The sequence below is a fragment of the Lactuca virosa genome, chromosome 8 (assembly GCF_052849685.1).
Source record: "Lactuca virosa cultivar CGN04683 chromosome 8, Lactuca_virosa_CGN04683_v6, whole genome shotgun sequence".
NCBI lineage: Eukaryota > Viridiplantae > Streptophyta > Magnoliopsida > Asterales > Asteraceae > Lactuca > Lactuca virosa.
The window spans coordinates 128,333,825-128,358,989 of NC_136433.1; the positions used below are offsets into that span (position 1 = coordinate 128,333,825).

General features: G+C 34.8%; 4 protein-coding genes and 1 long non-coding RNA gene across 11 annotated transcripts; 3 read left to right on the top strand and 2 right to left on the bottom strand.

Moving 5' to 3' along the window:
- The first annotated feature begins 5,281 nt into the window (after nucleotides 1-5,281).
- On the top strand, nucleotides 5,282-8,848 carry LOC145128282 (PIF / Ping-Pong family of plant transposase). 3 transcript variants are annotated; one of them, XM_079063091.1, is made up of 4 exons: nucleotides 5,282-5,376; nucleotides 5,679-5,856; nucleotides 6,764-7,245; nucleotides 8,161-8,848. In XM_079063091.1, exons 2-4 carry the CDS (start codon nucleotides 5,724-5,726, stop codon nucleotides 8,728-8,730), a joined length of 1,185 nt encoding a protein of 394 aa, XP_078919217.1. In that variant the 5' UTR covers nucleotides 5,282-5,376; nucleotides 5,679-5,723; the 3' UTR covers nucleotides 8,731-8,848. The 3 variants fall into 3 exon arrangements, with proteins under 3 accessions (XP_078919217.1, XP_078919218.1, XP_078919216.1); XM_079063092.1 differs by having other exon boundaries at nucleotides 5,327-5,440; XM_079063090.1 differs by lacking the exon at nucleotides 5,282-5,376 and adding an exon at nucleotides 5,387-5,537.
- A 2,957-nt stretch (nucleotides 8,849-11,805) lies between these two features.
- LOC145130829 (zinc finger protein ZAT11-like) lies at nucleotides 11,806-12,264 on the top strand. The gene has a single exon (XM_079065588.1). It carries the CDS (start codon nucleotides 11,806-11,808, stop codon nucleotides 12,262-12,264), a length of 459 nt encoding a protein of 152 aa, XP_078921714.1.
- A 1,255-nt stretch (nucleotides 12,265-13,519) lies between these two features.
- Nucleotides 13,520-15,501, bottom strand: LOC145128976 (uncharacterized). Its single transcript, XM_079063745.1, has 5 exons — nucleotides 15,324-15,501; nucleotides 14,643-15,216; nucleotides 14,131-14,540; nucleotides 13,946-14,044; nucleotides 13,520-13,863 (listed from the first exon to the last, which is right to left on the bottom strand). Exons 1-5 carry the CDS (start codon nucleotides 15,452-15,454, stop codon nucleotides 13,653-13,655), a joined length of 1,425 nt encoding a protein of 474 aa, XP_078919871.1. The 5' UTR covers nucleotides 15,455-15,501; the 3' UTR covers nucleotides 13,520-13,652.
- A 2,067-nt stretch (nucleotides 15,502-17,568) lies between these two features.
- On the bottom strand, nucleotides 17,569-20,714 carry LOC145129806 (ras-related protein RABE1c). Of its 2 annotated transcripts, none has more exons than XM_079064622.1 (9): nucleotides 20,509-20,714; nucleotides 20,274-20,407; nucleotides 19,169-19,241; nucleotides 18,980-19,080; nucleotides 18,839-18,904; nucleotides 18,670-18,767; nucleotides 18,509-18,571; nucleotides 17,911-18,003; nucleotides 17,569-17,834 (listed from the first exon to the last, which is right to left on the bottom strand). In XM_079064622.1, the coding sequence occupies exons 2-9, from the start codon at nucleotides 20,344-20,346 to the stop codon at nucleotides 17,751-17,753; spliced, it is 651 nt and encodes a 216-aa protein (XP_078920748.1). In that variant the 5' UTR covers nucleotides 20,347-20,407; nucleotides 20,509-20,714; the 3' UTR covers nucleotides 17,569-17,750. The 2 variants fall into 2 exon arrangements, with proteins under 2 accessions (XP_078920748.1, XP_078920749.1); XM_079064623.1 differs by having other exon boundaries at nucleotides 20,274-20,378; nucleotides 20,509-20,637.
- A 3,093-nt stretch (nucleotides 20,715-23,807) lies between these two features.
- Nucleotides 23,808-25,101, top strand: LOC145134170 (uncharacterized). 4 transcript variants are annotated; one of them, XR_013718966.1, is made up of 7 exons: nucleotides 23,808-24,037; nucleotides 24,146-24,251; nucleotides 24,321-24,369; nucleotides 24,458-24,509; nucleotides 24,629-24,685; nucleotides 24,771-24,830; nucleotides 24,952-25,101. It is a non-coding gene; the product is annotated as an uncharacterized LOC145134170 (long non-coding RNA). The 4 variants fall into 4 exon arrangements; XR_013718964.1 differs by having other exon boundaries at nucleotides 23,809-24,037; nucleotides 24,771-24,825; XR_013718965.1 differs by lacking the exon at nucleotides 24,952-25,101 and having other exon boundaries at nucleotides 24,128-24,251; nucleotides 24,771-24,936.
- Nucleotides 25,102-25,165: the final 64 nt, after the last annotated feature.

Consider the following 25,165-nt stretch of genomic DNA (forward strand, 5'->3'; position numbering starts at 1 on the left):
TATTAATCATTCGACATCAGTTGGATTCATCTTGTTTTCTTATTTACTTTGTGTTCTTGTGTTGCTTGTTAAGAATCTTATCGATCTTAAAGCGTTTTAGTCTCATCATGCTTAATCGGCATAGTCCTTTTGAATGGTCTCCTCCTATGTGTCTCTAATCGTACTTATGAAAACACTCTCTCCCTTGACGTTGATCCTACTGCAAAAAATAATTTGGCATGGGTTAACTAAATCTTTTACTATGGTTAAAATCAAATCCCTAAGTTTGTATATCTTAAGTACTCGACACTCTCATTGGAAAACCACGCCGCCTATTACATTCTTGATCCTCTGCTACAAGGATATATCTTTCATCCGTGAAGGAACGAACCTATATGGTTCTCTTGGCTATCTGATTCGTACCTGGGGGTTTGGTCAATTCCTAAATCCTATCAGACGCTTGGGAGGAAAGACCAACATTTCCTCAAGAATCAAGAAACTTATAGCATATGTAATCTAACAAAATACTTCTTTAATCGCACAACGAAATCTAAACTAACAACCTCCACCTACTCGTAATGCTACTCTCTTGTACCTTGACGTTAAAATCGAAAGTCGAACTAATTTTCGTACTTTCTCCTTAAGGGTTGGTTCTCCGCCACTTGGGTTAGACCCATCATTTGATGTTGCTCGTAACTGCCCGAAGTCTAAGTTGGTTCTTCCTATGTGACTTATAGCTCCTTTTGACTTTGAAGAAACTCTTAGTTGTCATATTTAATGACTTTCGGTATTCCCATCATCTTACTACTGCTCATGTCCTCTATAGTGATGTCCTTGCATAGCCCGACCAAAACAGGATCAAGTTGTTACAAGCACAATGTTGTCTAGATACGCTCTAATGCGCACGCATGTCTAAATCGTATTGGTGGATATTTTAACGTAGTCGAACTACTAGAAACAATGAAGGTTGTTGAATTCACTCCATATTTCTCTCATTAGTTTATGGGGGTCAACATATAACCACGCCACAACAGGTAGCAACTCTAGTTGCTAGTTGCTTCGCCCCAACGAAGGCTGCAACTCTTATGTCAGTTATCTTGATTACTTCCTTCTTAGATCTTACGACTAAAGTTGGCATTATGTCGGACAAGGTTCTCAGAACCTAACTCTCTTACGCGTTTCTATTTTATTCGGACTCGATCTTTTATGGCCACTTGGGCCCAAACTTAGAGTCACTCTCCTAGACATCACCGTAAAATAAGTAATGACAGATATAACGCAAAATGAATTTATACTGTTAGCCACACTATCTGCCTAACTACCAGTGCCTTAGCAACTTTGTGACTCTTTCCTGATCCAAGTGTGAGTCATGTGCTTCAGGTACTATAGGCTTGTACTACCTTTCACACCTACTCATACTTGTCCTAAAAAATGTCTCGTTATTTCCAAGTCACTTCCGACACTACACACAATGATCGCTAAACATATATATGTATGTGTCCCAGTGAGCACATACAACAAATTTTTCCTAGACTCCACTAGGACTTTGTATTTTTACTAATGACATACCTTATGAATATATGCCCTATCAAGTATATATAAATTTCCTAGTCTCACCTTATAAGATTCATTTCCACTTTACCCTACTATTAGTTGAGGAAGAACTTCTACCAATATTAACTAATTATCGGACGAATACGATTACATGCTTCTAAAATCAAACAGTTAGTCGATTGAAAGATCTAACACTACGACAGTTAGACTCATACGAGAGCTGTGCTATAGCGCCAAATCAAGCAATCTAAAAGTATTTAATTTTTGGGTGCATGTAATCTAAAGTATTTGTAAAATAACTAATCAATATCAGTATAGGTTCTAAGCAACAATTAATAAGCAAATCCCTAGGCATCTTAATTATTGGGAAATTCTATTTAGCAATTCCTGAAGGGATCCCTAGCGTACATACTAGCATGCATTTCTAACCTTTCACATATCAGAAATCATAACAATATGGATATTTTGGGAATCACTTTCCTTTCTGAGCTTTGGCTGACTGTACACATTGCATTCTTTTCTTTTGAATAAAGTTCTTTTTCTTAAAAGGTTTGTTAAGATACTCAAATTCTCGGATTGATTCTGGAATCACACGAGTGTTCATCCAATTTGCTCAAACTAGGGATCTGATATCAACTTATAACGTCCCATTTTTTCAAGGAAATTTTTTTTCATTTTTATTTATTAAAATATATCATAGTATGATTACATTGTGCGAAAACATGTTGCGAATGCGTGTATGTACAGTCGAGCTTTGCCCTTCTTATTATCTAATGGAATACCTTAAAATATTCAATATCAACTGGGTAAGCGCTAGGCTTAGTGAGTTCCCCAAATTACTATATACCATAATACATATACATGCATACAAACAATGGCTCACAATCTGCCAATAAGATATGTATCTTGGAATAGGCTCCCGGCCTCTTTAACCGTTCCACCACCATCCCCTAACTAAAGCTACGTGGGTCTATAGGTTCCTGGCGTCTTTAATCGTTCCACCATCAACCCCTACCTAGGTCTAATATCACAACAATTATGCATATAGAGACCGCACTTTAGATTCTACTAATGCAGACACATTTATACTTTCTACTCTACTAGCTCTCTATCCTAACATACATGGATATATATTATACTACATGGTATAGTGAGATAACTCACCTGGACAATTCCTCGGAAGATTAACAGCTTTCTGGACGGTCACACTAGCGGGAAACGCGCCTAACGAGTATTAACCTATAATAATCCTTATGACAATCTGGTAATGAAAGCAAGATCTTTCACTAATCCCAACTAATACTGAGAGTTCTATCAAATAAGGATTAGCCAGCCAGGACAGTTAGGAGGTATGACCATTTCGGCGTATACTCTTTCTGAAATCCAACAACCAAGCCAACGTAACCATTCCATACACCTCTCCCGTAAGTAGATCAATCAGTATTATAACTTGAACTACCGATAAATCTTATATATACATTCATAACAACGACTATGAATAAATATAAGTTGCACTTTAAGCGTAATAAGTTTAGCTTAACTTATAGAGAGTTTTCCTGACAAAAGTCCGGAAATTGCACTCACAGAACTCCGGTCTGATAGCTGCTAATTTCAGGCACTCATGGTCCCCAGAGCTTCGCCAAAACACCCTAAATACTTAAGAATTTTCGAAATTATGGAGTGGAAATACCATAGAAAAGTTTCGGTGGTGTGGAGGGTTGAAATGAGGCTTCAAAGGTAATTATAGGTAATTTTTCAAGGATGCGCGTCGCGCATACCTACCAAGCATGCCATACACTTGGGTGGTGCCTGAGGGTGCCACGTGTCACTTTCCTGGTGGTCCACGTGTCGCTTTCTAGAAGGTTGCATGCCGCGCAGCGCGCGCGTACGCGTGCGATTTTTTGTTTTTTGTAAATTTTGTAACTTCTTCATACGAGCTCCGTTTTGACGTTCTTTAAATCCACGCGTAGCTATCGACGAGATCTACAACTTTTTTTTAGACTCGATCAGCTAACTCTCACTTTATTTGTAATTTATTATTTTAGAAGATTTAGACTGCTAAACTCCGTTTAAAATTCATATCTCTTTTATACGTCATCCGTTCTCGACTGTCTTTATATTGATGGATTTGTATCTATGAGATGTTAACCTCTTGTTTAGATTATTTCGGTTAACAACTGACCGGTCGCGAATTCGGTTTCTATGTCGCGCACTGTTATACCAAAACTTCTAAAATTATAACTTTCTTATACGAAGTCAGATTTGGACGTTTTCAATATGTACGCTCTCGGTTTTACGACTACTACAACTTTCGTTTAAATTACTAAGGCTAATAAGTAATCTATCTCCGATTCGTATTTTACGACGCGCATAGTCATATTGGTTTAAATCGTGAAACTTCAAAGAAACATAACTTGTTCATACAAAGTCGGATTCGAGCGTTCTTTATATTTACGGAAATCATATTGATGTTTCCTACATGTTTATGACGATTACTTTGGCTAAAAAGTAATATATCTCTACTTCAAAATTTATAAACGACGATTTATATTGAATTCTATTGGAATGCAAAAAATGAGGTATTACATTAATTTATATTCTTTATTTATTATTTCAAGATATTTGCATGTATAAGTGTCATGCCAACGTTTTTTCAATAATAATCACCAATCAAGTATATTGATAATAACCATAATAAATAGCTAACATGTTGCACATATCTTGCAAAATATTAATAATGAACTTGTAAATCATAAATAGGAAAAATGTTTTAACTTACAACTTTCTCTAGTAGTCTCCGGCTATGCAATTGTCCTCTCCGGTGGTGCATCAACGGCTGCCCTCCCATTTTTTTTTCATGTGAACACACAGCAACATAGGGGTTCGAACCCATGTGTGTTCAATTTTTCATGTGAACACACAGCAGGAGGAAAAGTACAAGTATCTGTTGGAGAAGTAAAGAAGCCGATGAGTTGGGATTTTTAGTCGGAGTCTAATAGATGGAGTCGGCTTATGAATGTTACTGTTCATAAGTGTTCATAAGCCTGATAGCTTTTAATAGAAGCGTGAACAAGAGTTCTCAATGAACTATAGATACCATGGGCGGCTCAATCATTTTGGGGGCTCTAAGCAAGCCAAAAATTTGGGCCCCTTTGGCCTTTATTATACTCGGAAATCGAAAACGGATGAGATGAATATTTCGCAGAAATCAGAATCGGTAGAAGAATGCAAAGTCGTTTCAGTTTCATGAGTGCAGCGATCTTTGATTTATTCTTCCGCTTCATTTATTTTGTGGTTAGCGGCTTGGATTTTACCTTTGGACTTTGGAGAATATGGGGGCCCTTAGAATTGGGGGCCCTAAGCCCTACCTTAAAAAACCTCTACATAGAGTCGGCTCTGATAGATACTTGGATGAAGTTCGTTTGAGAATTTTTACAAAATCTCGGATGAATTTTCTTATAAACGTTCGCCTAAATATTTTTTGAATATAATTGCTAACTTAGCTTCGATTATTACCAACTTATCAAATTGGGAAATGGGTCACTATAAATTTGATTTTCATAAACAAATCAGGAATAAATAACAAGGTGTTGTTATAAATGTATAGTCATTAATCATATACTCATATATATAGACTTTGATGTTCTTTTTTTTCTTTCTTGTGTAGTTGTGTTCATTTTCCCCGTAAAATGTGTCATCCTCAAATAAAATTTCGGAGAATATTACTAAAATGAAAAAGAGAGAGAGAGGGAGGCTCAAAGCTCAAATCTTTATTACAAACAAATCTTTAATTCCTCTCTTGTCACATTGTCTTTAAGCGACACCAACCCAAACCCCGATAATGTATGTAGAAGTAGTAGTATTTTGGCATTTTAGATTCTCAATCATCTCTTCGTCTATTTGCCAAGTATATATCGCGAAACCCTTTTCTTTGCATGCTTCAATCACCCCAAAACAGCACACATACACCAAGAACACGCATTAAAACCACCTCTGCCCACAGGGTTATTAACTGTTCTTTGCATGTTCTTTGTTCCCATTACTTGTTTACGATCTATTTATGAATCTTTTGAGTGTTTTTAAAAAAGTGGGTGTTCGTTCTTTTCACTGATTCTAACTAAAATACTTGATTTTGTTGTTTCAAGATTGTAACATTGGTGGGTTTTTTCAATTGAATCCTCTGCTCGCTGATGGGTCCAATAAGAGGAAACAAGAAGAAGAGGAAAATAGAGTTGAAAGTCGATATTGAAAATGTTTTCGCTTCTGGGTCTTCTGAAGAGGGCTCTTTTGATTGGTGGGACGAGTTCTCCAAGCGGATTGCTGGTACGTTTCGTTCTTAAAATCATCAAAACACTAACAAGTTCTGCTTGTTTGAATTGCTAATTTTGCTTTATAAGTAGTGAAACTTTCTTCTATTTTTATATTATAACAAGTTGTGAATCTTCGCTTTAGATGAATTTGATTTTGTGGATTTTGCTATGTTCGATTTCTTTATTGATTTCTAGGTCGTTGAATCGTAAATGCATATAGATTCTTATAAGAAAAAAAACCCCTAATCTGCTGCTTTTGTAACACTTGTAGTTCATGTTCTTGACCTAAAACTATGATTGCTAGATGAAGTTGCATTTGACTTTGATTGGGGTATTTTATGCATCCACTTCTAACTTGAATGTGATGTTAAATTCCTAGATGCAATCGAATTGAGGTAATGTAAACACTTTGATTCCCCTAAGGGTTTCCAAATGCTAAGTGATTATTGACAAGATAAACAACTCATTGGAGTATCACTATATCGATATTATCATCTAAATAACTCTGTTTCAAAAGAAATTTAAACTTTTTACATGGAGATAAACTACAAAACAAAATTAGGGGCATTTAAGGAAAGCCATTATATAGGTTCAGAGATTACCTAATCAACTAGCAATAATAAAAAATTAGAAAATCCTAAATCTTTGTATTCCCGTTTCCCTGTGTTCCAATATGTATTCACCGTAAACAAAGTTATACAACCTTTAGACTTCCTTCATGTAGAGAAATAGAAATCAGGGGCATTTAAGGAAAAGTACTATCTATCTAAATGAATGACTAACACTATTAAAAACTTATTAACATCGTAAAAATGACAAACATTTTGAACCAGAGGGAGTAAAATCTTGAAATATAGCACGAAAGGAAGCTCATTATGTAACAAGACTTGATGAAATGTCCTAAATACCCATCTGTGTAGGTTCATTATCTCCATCAAAAGGTCTGGATCAATTTGAGACAGTTTTCAAGGTTTCAAGAAAGACATTCAACTACATATGCTCACTAGTAACCGAACCAATGATGACAAAATCATCAAACTTTATTTTCTTAAATGGGAAATCAATGTCCATAAAAGATCAAGTGGGTTTAGCTTTAAGAAGGCTGAGCTCCGGTGACTCTTTGATCGGAGTAGCCAACTTCTTTGGTACAAACCACTCCACAGTCTCTCAGGTGACCTGGCGGTTTGTGGAGGCGATTGAAGAACATGGGCTCCACCACCTCCAATGGCCTTCAAAAGAAGAGGAAATGGCAAAAATTAAATCAAAATTTGAAAATATTAGAGGCCTTCCAAATTGTTGTGGTGCAATTGATTCCACTCATATTATGATGTTGCTCTCCGCTTCTGAACGATCCATTGATGTTTGGCTTGATCGTAAGGACAATCACAGTATGATCTTGCAGGTATGTGTGAATATATATGTACTTTGTTTTTTACTCATAATAGCAACCTACTTATATTTTTTTTATAAATAATAACAACTTTCTTACATTTTTAACCTATGAGTGCAACGTTAACCTGAAACTTGAAAAATTATTACAAGTTTTATGGGTAAGGAATTGTAAGTATGCGTTTGTTATGTGTAGAGAAAGTAATTTTGTTTTTATGTAGGTAAAAAAATTGCAAGTAGATTGCTATTATGAGTAAAGTATTGCTATTGTGGTAAAAAAAATAAAGTACATTGCCTATGTTGGTAATAAGAGTAAAATCTGTTGCTATGTCTTGCAATTTATACTTTTTACATTAGTATTTTCTGTTTTGTGCATCATTAGTTGACTTTTTGAACGATTGTATATTCGTATTTGACTTTTGTCACAAACACACCGTTTTTCTTACGAAAATGCAAAATGAACCTACTCTTTGTAAGGATAAAAGATTTTGGACAAAAAAACGTTAAAAGTCCAAGGTTTTTTACATTTACAAGTTACAAGACCAATAGTTAGTTTGCAAAAAAAAAAAAAAAAAAAAAGTAGGTTATCCAGATAAATGATGTTTAAAAAACAAGGAAGGGCAAATTTGTAAAAGATTAAGTCAAAAAGATATACCTCTAAACCACCTTACTCTTAGTGACGTAGAGCTTCAATGTGCCAATATGTAGTCTGAAGAAAGTATGTCTATTAGTGAAATGTCTGAAATATCCTTCAAGAATGATGAAACAAGGAATCTTATAGACCAAATTACAAAATAGAAAGTTTTTAATTACAATATGGATTACGGGGTCCTATGTCAGCCACCTAGCGGGCCACTGTGTACCTTTTTTGTAGAAACATAAAACCGACTAAGGGTAAATAAGTAATTTCACTTTTTTATTCTTGCAGGCGATTGTGGACCCCGATATGAGGTTCCGTGACATAGTCACAGGATGGCCCGGAAAAATGGACGATGCATCCGTCCTCCAAAAGTCAACTTTCTTTGAATTAGCAGAAAAACACGAAAGACTAAACGGAACAAAACTAAAACTTTCAGAAAAAACCCAACTCCAAGAATACATAGTTGGAGACTCGGCTTTTCCTCTACTCCCATGGCTAATAACACCTTACCAAGGTCGAGATCTTCCGGAAACAAAATCAGAATTCAACAAACGACACTTTGCAACAAGATTGGTGGCTCAGAGAGCATTGGCCCGCCTTAAAGACATGTGGAAGATGATTCAAGGAGTGATGTGGCGACCCGATAAACATCGGTTACCTAGAGTTGTTCTTGTATGTTGTATCCTTCATAATATTGTGATTGACATGGAAGATGATGTGTTGGATGAGATGACTTTGAATGTGACACGTCAGCATGACTTGGGGTATCGGCCTGAGGTTTGTGAAGTGGCGGATAACAACGCGTCCCTTTCGAGAGAGAAGTTGGCGCTTTATTTGTCCGGGAGATTGCCAGCTTGAGCCTTGATTGATGTGTCGGGTATTTGATTCATGAAGTTGTATATTATATAGTAGAATGCTTGAAGTTTAAGAGGGATTTTTTCATATATACATAAAACGTTTTGCATTTTACGGATTCTGTTCTTGCTTAGAAGTTATAAGTTTAAATCTTATATTCATGTGTTGTATATAAACCGAACAAACAACAACAGACCCCATAATCTCATTAAATTGAAATGGGGGAAGGGAAAGTTGGATGTCAATATTCATGTCTTTGTCTTTGTCTATAGACTGACTGCTTTACATGGATGACCTTCGGTATATGAAAAACAAAGAACCTATAATAGGGGTTAATAGGTGTCCATTGTCTTTCTCCTATAAATTTTGTAGTTACTGGCGTTCATTAGTTATATTATGAAATTAAGGAGTTTTCATGCAAGAAGGAAAAGTATCATCAACTTGCAGCTAATATTTAAAGTATCTAATAAAAAATAAAAATAAAATGATATTCGGCTTCCTAGAATTTCTTTATGTAATTTAGTCTTGGCGTGTAATTTCCTACTTTCACCGTCGTCGTTGACCTAATAATTGGTTTGACATGAACCCAATTATGTAGACAGTATCTATAATGTTCTCCAAATCTTATTTTTGCAACATTTTTTTTTCTTTGATTAATACTTAGAATTGGTAAATAAGTTATTTATTTTTTTACTCTTTGATTAATATTCGTATTTAAATTTTTTTGGTAGAGATTCTCCTATTAGTATTGACATTGAATATTAACCAACGGTTACATACTTATATGATAGATTTTTGAAAGGGGGGAAAACTAAAAACTAAATTTATAAAATTCAACATAAATATCAAACTATCAAAGTCAATTTAGGACTAGAGCTCGTATGTAATCTATTCACATAGACGTACGTCCCTTTCTTCTAGAAAAATGGTGAACTACAATTTTTCCCCTAGACTTATGTTCGGTTTGTAAATTTGGCCCTTGGAAAAGTCATCATTATAATAGTTAAAAGGCAAAATTACATGATTGGCACTTGTGTTGAGGCAAAATTACATGATTGGCACTTGTGTTTGACAAAATTAAAATAACGGTGACAACTATTAAAATAATTATTTATGCGTTTTGTCCAAAACCACCGCCAGTGTCGACCTCCTATCTCTCCAAAATCATCACCATCATCGACCTCATTTTTTGCCCTAAGTTTTGACGACCGGATATGTGTTTGCTTCGCTGACTGTTGTATTTTCTCAATATTCGTGTTTCATCTGCTAGAGATGGAGTTTTGGGAAGATAGGTTGAAGGTGGTGGTTCATGTTGGAGGAGGAGGAGGAGGAGGTAGTGGTGGTGGTGGTAGTGCTGGTGATGGTTGTGGACGATAGACATTTTTTGGTAGTTATTCTCACCATGTTTAATATATAAACCAATTGTATAATTTTATCAAGTGTACGTACCTTCCAATTACCAATTGTACCCCTATATGTAAGTTGGTGAATGTTTGTTTGTTTGATTGATTTTTTGTGTTAGTGAAAAATACATATAATAACATAAATGACTATATTATTCATTATGAGTATGGGTGGCTGCTAATTGTAAAGGTAACCGACAAGAATGATACACAACGATTATAGAGTAGTTACAAAAATTGGTGTATGGTTGTTCTACTAAGGTTGTGTTTGACGCGCCACAGCTAGCTGATAAACTAGCTTATTTTTCGAGTTTTTTATGTTGTCGTGTTTGGCAAGCCAAAAAGTAGCTTATAAGCTAACTTTTTGAAAAGCTACTTAGGCTGTGTTTGGCGCGCCACAGCTAGCTTATTTTTCGAGCTTTTTTATGTTGTCGTGTTTGGCAAGCCAAAAAGTAGCTTATAAGCTAGCTTTTTGAAAAGCTACTTAGACTAGCTTTTTAGGAGCTTTTTTAAAATTTTTCAAATACACCCTTTAATTAATTATAGAAACACATACTCCTACATGTCCTTTTATGTAATTTTATATATTTCAGCTAGGTTTTACCAAACGTTATTTTTTAACAGCTAGCTTTTCAGCTATCAGCTAGTACGCCAAACATAGCCTTAGACTAGCTTTTTAGGAGCTTTTTTTTAATTTTCCAAATACACCCCTTAATTAATTATAGAAACACATACTCTTACATGTCCTTTTATGTAATTTTATATATTTCAGCTAGCTTTTCAGCTAGTTTTACCAAACGTTATTTTTTATCAGCTAGCTTTTCAGCTATCAACTAGCTTTTTATTTAACAGCTAGCTTTTCAACTAATAGCTAGCTTTTCAGTTAGTCCGCCAAACATAGCCTAAGTTTTTTTTCCTAACCATGTAGTCTTATGTTTGACACTTGTTACGGAGGTCCATGTGTCATTTGAAAGGACTAGTATATCATTTATGAATTTTTTTTTAAATTAGTTGAATAAAAAAACAAAATATCTTAGTTATTTTAATTAACCGGAAATTTCCGTCATGTCCGTGTATCTGTATGTTTAAAATCAAAAAATCTCATTGAAGCACGAGTTAATACCTTTATTGGTTTTTGTATTCCGGTTCCGATCAGTTTTCGGTTAATTAAGACAAAATGTTTTGGTTAATATAAGTATTTTTAATGATTTTAAACATTTTGACTATTGTTTGCCTTAATTAAAAGCATATAGATACACTCACATGACGAAATGTTTTAATTAAATTGGTTCTTTTTTTAAAAGAAATCATATATAACTATTTAATTACTATAAAAAAAATATAAATTGAAATACAAAATCATTAAAGATGATATAAATAGTTTTTTTTCTTAATTTTAACATGGATAACCACTTCTTCATTCCTCTGTTTTTTCTCATTTTGGCTAGTAATCCACTCATCGAGTAAGAGTCAATGATTTCAGAATTCTAGAAACATGGTCAAACCTACGTCATAAAATTCAAAATTACGTCACCGCTGATGAAATCAAACCATTAGTAGGATCTGAGTGTGCGTCGGATGGTATATATATGCGTCGCAACTTGCAACAACCAACAACTAATTCAAACAATTTTATCAAACACTTAAAATTCATTTTTCGAAATTAACCAGTGAAATGAAGAGAAATTGGGATGACGATCGAGAAATTGAGAACTTAGCCATGGCCAACTGCATGATGCTCCTTAACCGCGTCGGCCGATCAGATTCCGGTAGGATTTTCCATTGCAAGACATGCAACAAACAGTTCTCGTCGTTTCAAGCGCTCGGCGGCCACCGTACAAGCCACAAACGGCCTAAATTAAACGATGAATCTCCGGCAAAGGCTAAGACACATGAATGTTCCATTTGCGGATTGGAGTTTGAGCTTGGGCAGGCGTTGGGTGGTCACATGCGGAAGCACCGTGACAGTCTGGCGGCAGCGGAGAAGATTTTTCCGAGGAAAATGGCGGTGCCGGTGGTGGAGAAGGTTGACGGCGGCGGAAGAGGGTTGTGTTTGGATTTGAATTTGACACCCTTTCAGAACGAAATCAAGATTTGGAGTCGTAATGGTAGAACGGCGGGAATTGCTACTTAGAACGCGGCATTTTTTTATTTTATTTTTTACTTTTTAGTTATGTTTAAGGTTATGATTTTTGGGTATGAGGATAGTGTAAATATGCAGAATCGAAGAAAAACACACGTATATTAATCGTTTTTTTTTTGTATTTCATAAATTATGTATTTATTATATTGGATCATAATTCAAAGATTTGAATTCAAACTACAAATGTTTGATATGTACGCCGTACGGGTCATTTGTACGTAGAATTGACGAAATCTAGTAAATTGGAAATGATTTCATAACTTATTTATTTCCAAAATTGGACCAAAATGTACCAAATTTTTGGCTAAACCTATAATAGATTTATTAAGAAAAACAATTTGACCTATCGCATTTCATTATCTATCAGCCAAATACTTGGTTAAACAAATCAATTTTAATCCAATTTTTTATTTTGGGCATATTTGATCCGGCAATATATATATATATATATATATATATATATCATTTTTATAGTTAACCATTATATTTTATTTTGGTCAATAAAAATTGGTCATTTTCTAAACAAGCTTTTATTACAAACGCTTATTATTTATCAGTTTAGCATGTTATACACATATGATCAATCTAAGCTAATGAGAGTTTAAGTAAGTTTTATTAAATCGAAAATAGAGGATCACAGTAATTATAGTAGAAAATGTAAAAAAGAAAAGCTTTTATTGAGTTTCAAATATCCAAAGCATTCAAGCTAAATAATAATAATTGTTTTTTAAAAACCAATTTCGTAAACCATGAACACATCAAAAGCAATCCAGATTTTATATCATTTAAAAAATTTGTAAGCCGTTAGTAGTTGAACTGAAATAAGATTTGTGGAAGTTAACTCAGTTAGTGCACTTGATGTGTATACTCAACCTATTTTAAATCAAACGAGTTTATTCGTCTTGAGACAAAAGAAAGCCGTCTGCGAGTTTGACCCTAGTAGTTTTGAAAATTCTACATTTGCATAAACTTTAAATAAATACATTTCATAGTGTTCACACTTCACGTACAACTTGTATAGATAATATAAAGTCAAAGTCCAACAACTACCAAATTTTCTAAAAGTTAGTTATGGAACCAGGAAATTTATGATCTATAAGCAACAAGTTTTGAACTGAAGTAATATAAATTTTAGTATTCCTTTTTTATGTTTTTTGAAAATAAATAATATTATATTTTCTAAATAATAAAATTTATTCACAAAATCTAGCGTTTTAAGTTGAATGTTGACAAGTGTAAAGTTTTTAGGAATGTTACTTTCCTATTCATAGAATCTTCAATTTAAATTAAATCCAAACAATTTCTAACATATCATAACTCATATCAAAATTACACATTTTAGTGACATAAAAAGAAAAAAAAAAAAAGTTGAGTTATCACTATAAACTCCATACATAAACCTGGCCACCACTTGTCGCCCCAGCAAGCATCCCAGGATTCAAAGGATGAGCATCAAAACGACATGGTATTGCAGTCATGTGAGGACTCTCAAGAGTAGTAACAATTCTCTTCTCTTCAGTAGAAATAACATCAACCCCTCTCTTCATACTTCCCACAAATACATACGAATCATCCCATCCCCACACACCCCTAACGGACACAAGGACAAAATGGTCATTTACTAACACTCAAGGAGATTATTCATTCGATAAAAAAAGAAGAAGCAACTTACTTGAATGAAGAAAGCCATCTACCCGTCTGATTGTAATGATATAGCAAAAACTCATCATCATAATTTGCTCCACTTACCACTCCAACCTTATCATCAAGACTACATAAAAAACATCACTTTGTTCAGATATAAGACAACAAGATCATAAAGTCATTAATGGATGAGGGTATTTTTGTATATTGTACCTTGTTGTAGCAAGAAGGTTGCCTGAAGGAGAGAAGTAAGCTGAATGTACAGCCCTATCACGTCTAATCTCTTTAACAGAATCTGGATTACTTTTTTTACCAAGCTTCCTCAAGTCCCAAATGCAGGCACTTCCATCTGAAGAGCTTGTAACCATTAAATTGGTGTTTGCTGGATTAAAATCTATGGTGTTGATCCTAGAATCATGCAAGTTCCAAGCCATTGATGAGCTATTAGATCTTTCATCCCAAACACGAAGAACTCCTTGGCCCTCACCAAAATATAAAGAGTTCACATCATCAGATCTTTGGGACATAGAAAAAATCGCATCTTCAGTGGAATAAGTAAGATCAAATGTCTCCTTCTTCACATCTAATGTGCGAATAAGACCATGATAAGAGCATGTAATGATCTGCTTCAAAGTAACATGAAAATGACCCGATGTTGAAGAGAATTAAGTTTTTAGATTATCTATGAAAAAGAATAAAATTTGAGAGAAATAGATGAGAAGTACCTTGTTCATGGAAAAAGGTTGAATACAAATCGATGAAACAGGAGCTGGATGAGGACGATACATATAAATCCCATCACCATCTTCAGTTTCCGAATCAATATTCCAAAACCCTAAATCCCCAAATTTGTTCCCGACAACAACCATCCTTATATCTGCGGATGGAAAGAATTTAACTGACAGTATCCTGTTAGGTACAACACGAGCAATATTCTCTGGCATCAACTCCATCGATTCCAAATCAATCGAAGCTGTAACCCTCATTCCAACTCCATTCTTTGCTCCGTTTGATGGTGAATCCTTAGATACACTCAGAATCTTCTTGACAAGTGGTTCATCCGGCTCAGAAGAAACCCTCACGTCTCTCATAAGAAGCGGTGTTAATTCTCGAGCGGATTTATCAGGCGTGACTTGTGATTTGGGTGTTGTTTGTTTCTTAGAAGATTCGTTGAAATCATCTGCTAACCCTGGAGAATCTGGCTTTTTTCCTTGGGTTCTTAGAGATCTACGGATTACAATTGGGGTTTCGGATTTTGCTTTCTTCTGTGGACTAATTTTGTAAGATTTAGTCTGTTCCCTGTTCAAAATAGCATATATAGATTCACCAATTGAACAAATCCATAAGCAAACACTCCGAATCAATGTATTTAACTTTGTATCATGTGTATAGAGTGAAAGGGATACCTGTTACGCTTGGCGGATGCTGATAGATCGGCAAGCTTGGAATGGATCTTGAGAGAGGCGAGCAGTTCGTCGTTGCGTTTGATGTTTTCAAGGCGTTTACGCTCGTACTCCGTGAGTCTCTGAGACGCCATTTTCTATAGCGAGAGAGAGATGGGGAGATGGGGGTTAGGATTATCTATATCGAAAATGGCTTAATGGCGGCGGGAAAGGAAAAGTAGCGGGAAAAACACTCGGGTCATCACCAACGGGTCAAGTAACTCACTTTGATTGGGTAATTTTCGCGGCAGATTTGTTTAGTTTCAGTTCACCCCCTAAACTATTTCATTTTGTATAACTTGTCCCCAGTTTTATTGAAATGCCACATTTTTATTTATAACATAAAAATAGGGTCAAATGTACATAAAAATATACTTTGTTTGGATCACACTTGTTATACCCTTACAGAACCTTTTATACTTTTATATCTACTACTTAAAATAACTTGTTCGACTATAATAATGTTTATCACATAGATATAATTCTAAAAATACCATAATATGAAACGATTTATAAAATGTAACAGTGCTTGCTTCATAACACAACTACATCTTGCAGTTAGGACAAAAATTCATCATGCAAAATATTTTCTTAAAAACAGTCGGATAAAAGATTTTGTTTACTTCTGCATTTTTAAAAAAAGTATTCGGAGTTGATAAAATCATATGTTTTTTGTTTTTATTCAAAAAAAATCAACACATGCAAGATTCTACAACTCTTCATTCGTCACGATAATTCCCAAAGTTGTTAAACCGGTAACCATTAAATATTTTAGACCTATCTGTCTTATTGGTGTGCAATACAAGATTATTGCAAAATTGCTCACCAATAGATTGACAAATATGGTTCGTCCTCTAGTAAACATGGAGCAGTATGTCTTTGTTAAAGGAAGATAGATTTTGGATATGTCTCTTTTGCTTAATGAGGTCTTGGGTGGCATAAAAAGAAGAAGGGTCTGATGGTTTTCAATATTGATTTTGAGAAACCCTATGAATGTCTCAGTTGTGGGGTATTTGGAGCATATTTTAACCATTGCGGGTTTATGGTTGAGGTGAAGGGATTGGATTGGGGACTTCTTACAATCAGCTAGGTCCTATATTCTAGTCAATCGGAGCCCTTTTGACGAATTTTCTATTCATATAAGGTTGAGACATGGTGACCCTTTATTGTTTTTCTTGTCCATACTTGCGATGGAAGGGTTACATGTGGCGATTGAGATTGAGGATGTCATATGCATTGGGTTGTATCATGGGGCTAAAGTTGGTTGTAACGGGTTGGAGATCTCTCATTTTTTCTATGCACATGATGTTATCTTCTTGGGAAAGTGGTCATAGGAAAATATCATCAATCTTATTTCTCTTTGTAGATGTTTTTATTTAACTTCAGGGTTAAGGATCAATTTGCAGAAGTTAAAGTTGTATGGTATTAGGGTGCATTCGGCCTTTGTGAAATGGTGATAGATCTTCCGGTAGGATCAAACATGAAATCAATTATGATTAGATTTTGGAAGAAACTCTCCCATGGAAGGTTGAAATGCTTTCTATTGGTGGTTGGTCGATGTTGTTGAAATATGTGTTTGTTTCTTTGCGAATTTATTATATGTCAATGTTCAAGATGCATGGGTTGTTAGTAAGCCTCTGAAGGGTTGAGATCCACTTTCTTTTTAAGGTGGTGATGTTTGAGAATTTATTATATGTCGGCACTCAAGACACGAAATTAAGGTGGTGCTCAACAAAGGCATATGGGTGAATTGACTAATCTGTTTGGGTTTTTTCAACTTTTGTCTGAACGAGACCATTGGAGATCTATAATCGATGGCATGGATACGTTTACGGTTAGTAACATTAGAAAGCATATTGATGATGAGATTTTGCCTACTTTGAGTTTGGCTAGTTGGTGGAATAGGTTTATGCCTAGAAAGTCAACATTTTTGCATGGATTGGAGACTACGTTTGGATAAGCTGCCCCATAAATCTTGTAAACAGAGGGGTTGATTCCCAACCACTCTATGTTTGACTTGTGTCGTGGTTGCAAAACCCAATTATGTCGATCAGCATGTAAGCATGTAAAACTGTCACTTTGCTGCTAGTTCCTCTAACGTTTTTTAATATATAGTTCAAAAAAAATATAGAAACAGGAAGGCCTCCACACAATAAGTATAGTTACAATCGTTTCATGACATCATTGTTAGTGCTATAACACATTAGGCCAGGGAAAAACAAACACAAACATTGTCTACCACATCGCCATGTCAAAACAAAATCAAATTATATAAGGAAAGAAAAATGATTTTTCAAAATAAAAAGAAGCTACTACCTTTCACACACTACCACAACACAATCTTCCCATTGAAGAATAGCAAGCAAGCACTCCACTCCACCATCATATTTTTTAAGAACCACAGCAAGCTGATTTCTGTCCAAGTTGACCATTCCCAGCTGTTGCATCTGGTTGATTAATTTTAATCGTTGATGGCTGCAATCATTAAATAATTATTAATTTTAATCATTAATTGTCCCTTGTTTTAATTTTTAATCCATAATATATATACCTCAGCCTTGGAATCAGTGTCTGAAAGCCTTTGCTTGATATCCTTTGCTATCGAAAAGAAAACTTGCTCCACATTTAGGTTCGTTTTTGCACTCTGCCAAAAACACAAGTTTCTTTTTCAATTTTCTCTTCTCTTCAGTAGAATAAATACATCTTTGGTCTCTGAGTATAGCTCATTTTTGCAAATTTTATCCAAAACTGTTTAACCCTTCAATTTTGGTCCTTATTTGAAGTTTTTGGTCCATGTTCCAAGTAAAATGATGAATATAAAGTATAGCTGGTTTTTGCAATTTTGGTCCCTACCTTGTTTTTTTCTTCCAATTTTCGTCCTTTACTAAAAAGGTTTTTGTAATGTTTTTGGTCCTTGCTTCAAGTAAAATGACGATTTTTAGTCCCTAAGTATAGCTGATTTTTGCAAATCTGGTCCACAAAATATTAGTTATTTTACTTGGAACAAAGACCAAACACATTACAAAAACTTCAAATAGGAACCAAAATTACAAAAACCAGCAATACTCAGGAACCAAAATGTAATTTACTCAATTGTCTTTTAACCATTTCAAATAAATAATTCAAAGATATTAAAAAAGTGTACTTACAGTTTCGAAAAACTTAATGCCATATTCATCCGCAAGAGCTTGACCCTTTGCAGTCGGAACAGCCTACAAGAAAACAAGATCATGAGTCCATGACACATCATTTTTGGTTTTTTTGAAGGGTAAAACTGTAAAAACAAAAAAAATAGAAAAACTAGCAATACCCTTTTGCTTTCATCCATATCAGCCTTATTCCCAACAAGAATCTTGTTAACATTGTCTGAAGCATGTTGTTCAATGTTGCGAATCCAGTTTCTTATGTCTGGATATATATAAAGAGATTTGTCAACAATGTGTCATTCATTATAAGGTTAAAAAAAAAAAGGAACTTACTGTTGAAAGATGATTCGTCAGTAACATCATACACCAATAAAATCCCCATAGCACCCCTGTAGTAAGCTGGGTATAGAGGGGTAAAAGTGTCAATTACATAACATAGCATTATAATCTGAAAGACATGAGAAAAATCTGTACCTGTTGTGATGGTTCGGAATCGTTCTTGACCAGCTGTGTCCCAAATTTGGAGTTTGATCCGTTTGCCATCAAGTTCAACGGTTCTTATCTTGAAATCAATACTGTATCAAGAATTTAGTTATTTAGATATATATTTAAAAAAAAAAGAACGAATTAATCTTTTAAAGTGTTGTAAAGAAATTAACTCACCCAATTGTAGTGATGAAACTAGTGGTGAAAGAACCATCAGAAAAACGCAAAAGAAGGCAACTTTTACCAACACCTGTAATTAATTACAGTTAAGCTCTGATATTCTAAAGAATAAATGAAAATTGAGTGACATCTTTTAGGATACAAATCATACAGGGAAGTACTTAAGCTGCCTATTATGGTTGTAATTAGGGGAAGAGTTTCAACTTATTTACCTATGAAGCTATGGTGAGGGCAAGGGCACGAATGGAAATTCAAAGAATTTGGAAATTGTGTATTACATTTTGGGATAAATTTATATCCATTTGCATGGTACAAATAATAGGAGAATTTTAGGATAGTTGATATACTTGTATTGTAGTCCTTAGAGCAAGTATTTTGGTTGTTATTAGCAAGATTACCTATATAAATTCCGTTCATGGTTAACTTTTTCTATAAGGTCACCCTATAATCTCCTATGATCTATAAGATTTGATCCTTAACATTTACACATGGAAATTATCTCTCATATATTTTAATTTCCTCCATTTCTCATTACTCCTCTCCTAACTACTATCTTATGTATTCATGACAACAGTGTCATGTCACATGTGAAAACGACAATGTTGTGAATCCGTATTCAATGCTCTCTCTCTCCATGCTGTACTTTTATTGGTTCAAAATCATCGCCTTCAATTGGAGAACCAATCACCACTTCACCAGTTTGAAAACTAAGAACAGGGTAGACTCTCAACCACAAACATAACATTAACGCATCAGCAAGCAAAGATTTTCTTTCACAGTAAGCTGAGTCTTCATGTGATGAGAACACTATTGCGTACTACAGCAGCACATTACTCAACCAACTCAAAAAACAACAGATCAAACATTCCAACAAAAACAAACCCTATATGAACAAAGTGCACCAAATCAACCTAAATTAGTACAAAAATCTCATTCAAAATACATAGATTTATTTTTTTCAACTTCCAAAAGATCAGCAACTATTCTAACACTCCACCATAAGCATTGATTAACCAATTTCAAGAGCATACAGCCATATAATCCAGATACAACGTTATTCAAATATAAATAGTAGATATGATATGATGAAACAAAAACTCACCGCTATCGCCGATCAGAAGGAGCTTAATAAGATAATCATAATCTGCTCGTGCCCTTGCTGGTGGAGCAGCCATCGAAGAATCAAAATGAAGTCGAAGAAAAAGCCCTAAAAAACGCGTATATACACAGTTATATCTGTAGAAATAATCAAAACAGACAAATTCATATATTAGAAACAAAAATTCAATTAAGAAATCTAATTGAGAGTGTACGCCATCAACAGGATACACACGCACCAGATCGGAAATCGATCAAAGATTCGCCATTGAAGATCGAGATACGGATGTTATTAAGGAAAATACATCCACTATATGACGGTGCGCTAAGATGCCCCGCTTCTCTGTTTCCAGTTCTGAGGAGAGTACGCCGGTCAGTCCCTGCGCAATCCAGCAAAAATGGGGGAGAGAACAAGGGCGACAGAGAAAGTTTCCGGTGTTGACGAGCACAAGATTATAACGTAGACAGCTGTCGGTTTTAATGGAAACTAAGCGACGGGTCACACTAATAACCGTGTGCTTATCGTAGAGTGTTTTAACATTTTAACTACAAAACCTCATAAATGCTTCATTGTTTTTTAGAATCCCCTGTTAAAAAAAAAAAACTTTATTAATAATAGAAAAAACATCATAAATGGTCTCTGTGGTTTCCCAAAATTTGAAGTTTAGTCCCCGTGGTTTAAAAACCTCATAGATGGTCCCTGTGCTTACAAAACTTTTGACAGATGGTCCTTATTACTAACTCCGTTAAGTTTGTCCGTTAACTAAAGGGCATTTTCGTCTTTCCATGATCACAGGGACCATGTCTCCATCCATAATTGATCGGGACATGGAAGAGGCAAACGGAGCAGTAGGGGAGAATGGGCCAAATCCCGGCAAGCCTCCAAGGTTTCTCTCACGCCGTCGATGGTCACAATCCACAGGAAGAAAGAGCGGTTCAAAGATAGATCTAAGAAAAGAGCAAGATCGAAAGCAGGAAGCCAACGACAGTGGCTTGATGAGGGTTATACGGTCGTGAGGAGGGGGAATCGACTTCTCTGGTGAGCTCCTCTTGATCCCTTTTGCTTCTTCGCCGGTAACGAGCCGACAGGAGAGCAATAATAACATCAGTCAATTTTTAGGGTGGGTTGGGTGGTTCCGATCGGGGAAGCGGGTGGGGTCGTGAAGGTGATAGCAATCGGTACCTCCGATTGTTCTTCTTGGGTTCTTTCTCACATACTTCTTGCAACAAAACAGTAAGGAGGAGTATGGCTGCAAACGCCGATCAACGGGGTGTTTGGGATTGTGCTTCTTCGATTGGAGGAGGAATGGTCTCGGTGGGGTTTAGCAGATCGCGACTTCAGGGGTGTTGCTCCGATCGGTAATTGGTTCTCTTCCCTTTTCTTTTCGTTTGACTGTTTGATAGGAATCATTGGGGTGTTTGGGTTTGCTTGGGTTGTTTCTTGAGTTCACATGGGAAAATAGAATAGATAATGGAAGGGTTCCTGCTCCTGAGCTCACCAGGAACCCATAAGAAAACCACCTCCAATAGAGGTGTTCTTGGTTGTGCATCGAAACAGAAAGAATAAGAGAAGGAGAAAGGTTGTCATGGCCTATGGGATGGAAGAAGAAGGACCAACATCAATGGTATTCAGGGGGCTGTTTATTTGCTTTGATTGATAGGAAGAGAAGAAGGAAAACATGGTTGATGTCCCTCTTGTTTTTACTGAAAAGAGCTCCTCCTATGGAGGACTTTGACAGTCAATGTGAGAGAGAGAGAGAGAGAGAGAGACCCTTGCATATTATTTCATTTTTGAGAAAACATTATAAATGGTCCCTGTGGTAGAGAAATGACGAAAATGCCCTTCAGTTAACAGATAAAATTTAACGGAGTTAGGGATAAGGACCATCTGTCAAAAGTAAGCACAGGGACCATCTATGAGGTTTTTAAACCACGGGGACTAAACTTCAGATTTTGGGAAACCACAGGGACCATTTATGATGTTTTTTCTTAATAATATCTCTTTTGCTGGTTAAAAAAAAATTTAAAAAAAAACTTTATAAAAATCTTTTATGGTTTTTAATTAGAAAATCTTCAATAAAATCTTAATTATACCAATATTTACTTTTTAAATAGAAATGTCTCAATTATTTATTTTTATACAATAATATATCATTTTATGTAGAAAAAAAAATATGATTGTTTTATTAACTTGGACAAAATATAAAATAATCGGAACTTTTCTATTTAAAAAATAAAAATTGAAATTAAATCGTAAACTCACCCAAAACATTAAAATTTTATAGGAGATTTTCCTTTTCAATTGTATATACTATTAAGGGATATATACAGTAAAGTCCTAATATTTTTATCGATTTGACAAGAAAGTCTTAAACTTTATTTTTTTGACAGTAAAGTCCAAATTACCGGCAGTTTTTGACATTTTTACCCTTTTTCCCCGGTTAGCCAGTAATTAAGACTTTTTTGTCAAAAAAATAAAGTTTAGAACTTTCTTGTCAAATTGTCAATTAAGACTTACTGTCAAAAAAATAAGGTTTAGAACTTTCTTGTCAAATCGTTGAAAATATTGGGATTTTAATGTATATATAATTTTTTGGTTAGAAATTTAATTATATGATACTCTTTAAGCATAATATTTATTAGAACCTTCTCTAATCAGCTAGATCCTATTGAAATCATTAACGTTTTCTTCTTGTTAAATCGTTTTTTTAATCTCAACAAACCGATATTGAAAAAAATTGAGATAATCAAGAAAGAAAGAAAGAACTAGGGTTGTACTGGCCTTTTGCAGTCCCAAAAATGGAGAAATAAGAAACCTAAAAAAACAAAATGGCCCTTCTTTCCCTTCTCCACATTCACACCCTTTTGACCAGACATGTGTTGTTTGTGTTTGTATAAAGTCAGGGCAATTTCGTTTTTTTCGGTTTCTTATTTCTCCATTTTTGGGACCGCAAAAAGTCAACACAACCCTGGTTCTTTCTTTCTTTCTTGATTATCTCCATTTTTTTTAATGTCGGTTTGTTAAGATTAAAAAAACAATTTAATAAGAAGCAAACGTTAAGGATTTCAATAGAATCTAGCTGACTAGAGAAGGTTTTAATAACTTTTATGCTTAAAGAGTATTATACAATTAAATTTCTAACAAAAAAAATAATATATACACTAAAGTCCTAATATTTTCAACGATTTGACAAGAAAATCCTAAACTTCATTTTTTTGACAATAAAGTCCCGATTGACGATTTGACAAGAAAGTCCTAAACTTTATTTTTTTGACAAAAAAGTCCTAATTACTGGCTAACCGGGAAAAAATGGTAAAAGTGTAAAAAACTGCCGGTAATTTGGATTTACTGTCAAAAAAATAAAATTTAGGATTTTCTTGTCAAATCGATAAAAATATTGGGACTTTAATGTATATATCTACTATTAATTGTTAAAAAGTTGGTGAACAATAATCTTTTACGATTTAGATTTCTGCTGCAGATTTTTCTGGATTGTAAACATTTGCGACAAGGCTTTTCAAATTTTAAATTTAGCCCCTTAAATCCGCATTACACCGACTCCAATATTTTTGCCCCTCCATTACACCGAGTCACCGACTCCAATATTACAAACCTTGAAATGATTTGTTTATGAAAATGAAAAGGAAACAAGCCCTAGGCGGAGATGGCGTAGAAGGTTACCCAACAAACTCCTGGATCGTCTTTTATCGCCGCCGATGTTGTCGCGACACCGGCTGCTGCTCCATCTCTTCCTTTACGCTTAAACAGTAGGTTTTATGACCGTACCTTCACCCTTGCTTATGCGTATCGTCTGGGTTTGATTGTTTGCCTTAATTGCGCCATTTATGTGATGATAGAATTTTGTGTTTCTTCAGAAGCAATCGGAGCTGATGGTAAGGACTGTGAAGAATCATCATCACGAAGAAGAAGAGGATGACGAAGATTTCATTCGGAGAACAACTGAGGGCTCCTCACAGAAAGGTTTTTTTTCCTCATAAACATATACGTAATTTTTATAATTGAAATTGAACTTTTCAATTGAATGCACAGATGGAAGGATCTCTTCTCTCTTGCTTCCATTCTCGATCTAATATTATGAGTAATCCGCTTTAACATTTGTTTGATTAATTTCAGAAATCGATTGATTTTGTAGGATTTAGTTTTTTTTTTTTTTTTTTTAATTTCAGCAACGCCTCAGGGGGTGGAATTTGCCAACTGGTCGACATATTGATCCAAAGAGTAATCATCTTTTTTACTTTTGGTTCTTTTTAGCTACTTTGACTTATGCGGACTCAACTATGATGTTTTGGTTATATTAGTTTGTATTTTGAGTTAATTTGATGTTGATTGATTTATAGATGGTGTGTTGGTGAAGATGAAGGTTGGAGTGGTATGAGATTAAGCCGATACTTTTGGTAAGGGGTGTTTTAAGTAGTTAAAGACTTTTATGAAGCTGTAAAGCCATTTTTAGTTTATAGTTGAGTTGTTGTCTGTGTGCAGGTAGACAGGTGGAAGGGGAAATCAACCTATTAAATTCCTTATGTTTTCATTTACGGTAAGGTATATTTTGTAGAGCTAAGCTTGTGAATTGTGATACAATATTACAATACTAAGTGGTGGCACAGTTGACTTTCTTTGGTACTTTCTGAAACTTTTCTTGGTACTATCTTCCTAAATTCAGAATATTTTGGAGTTTCAATCAGAAAGGTTGCAGATTTAGGCTACTGGAATGTCTATTTTGCAAGAATTCTGTTGATGTTTAGAGTAAGTATAATTTTGAGTTAATATTTATTGAGTATTGACATATATTTTCGCACAACAATTGACAATATTAATGAACAATTCTCATTTTTAGCTATTACTATGTGCAATATGTTTCCCATTTTTAACCACGT

Coding starts and splice junctions, on each gene's coding strand:
- LOC145129806 (XM_079064622.1), bottom strand. CDS start 20,346: ATGGCTGCTCCACCAGCAAGGGCACGAGCAGATTATGATTATCTTATT. Junction 19,242..20,273: donor CCTTCTGATCGGCGATAGCG/GTGAGTTTTTGT, acceptor AATTAATTACAG/GTGTTGGTAAAAGTTGCCTT. Junction 18,768..18,838: donor TGACGAATCATCTTTCAACA/GTAAGTTCCTTT, acceptor ATATATATCCAG/ACATAAGAAACTGGATTCGC.
- LOC145128976 (XM_079063745.1), bottom strand. CDS start 15,454: ATGGCGTCTCAGAGACTCACGGAGTACGAGCGTAAACGCCTTGAAAAC. Junction 15,217..15,323: donor GCATCCGCCAAGCGTAACAG/GTATCCCTTTCA, acceptor TATTTTGAACAG/GGAACAGACTAAATCTTACA. Junction 13,864..13,945: donor AGATGGCTTTCTTCATTCAA/GTAAGTTGCTTC, acceptor TGTGTCCGTTAG/GGGTGTGTGGGGATGGGATG.
- LOC145130829 (XM_079065588.1), top strand. CDS start 11,806: ATGAAGAGAAATTGGGATGACGATCGAGAAATTGAGAACTTAGCCATG.
- LOC145128282 (XM_079063091.1), top strand. CDS start 5,724: ATGGGTCCAATAAGAGGAAACAAGAAGAAGAGGAAAATAGAGTTGAAA. Junction 5,857..6,763: donor GTTCTCCAAGCGGATTGCTG/GTACGTTTCGTT, acceptor CCATCTGTGTAG/GTTCATTATCTCCATCAAAA. Junction 7,246..8,160: donor ATCACAGTATGATCTTGCAG/GTATGTGTGAAT, acceptor TTATTCTTGCAG/GCGATTGTGGACCCCGATAT.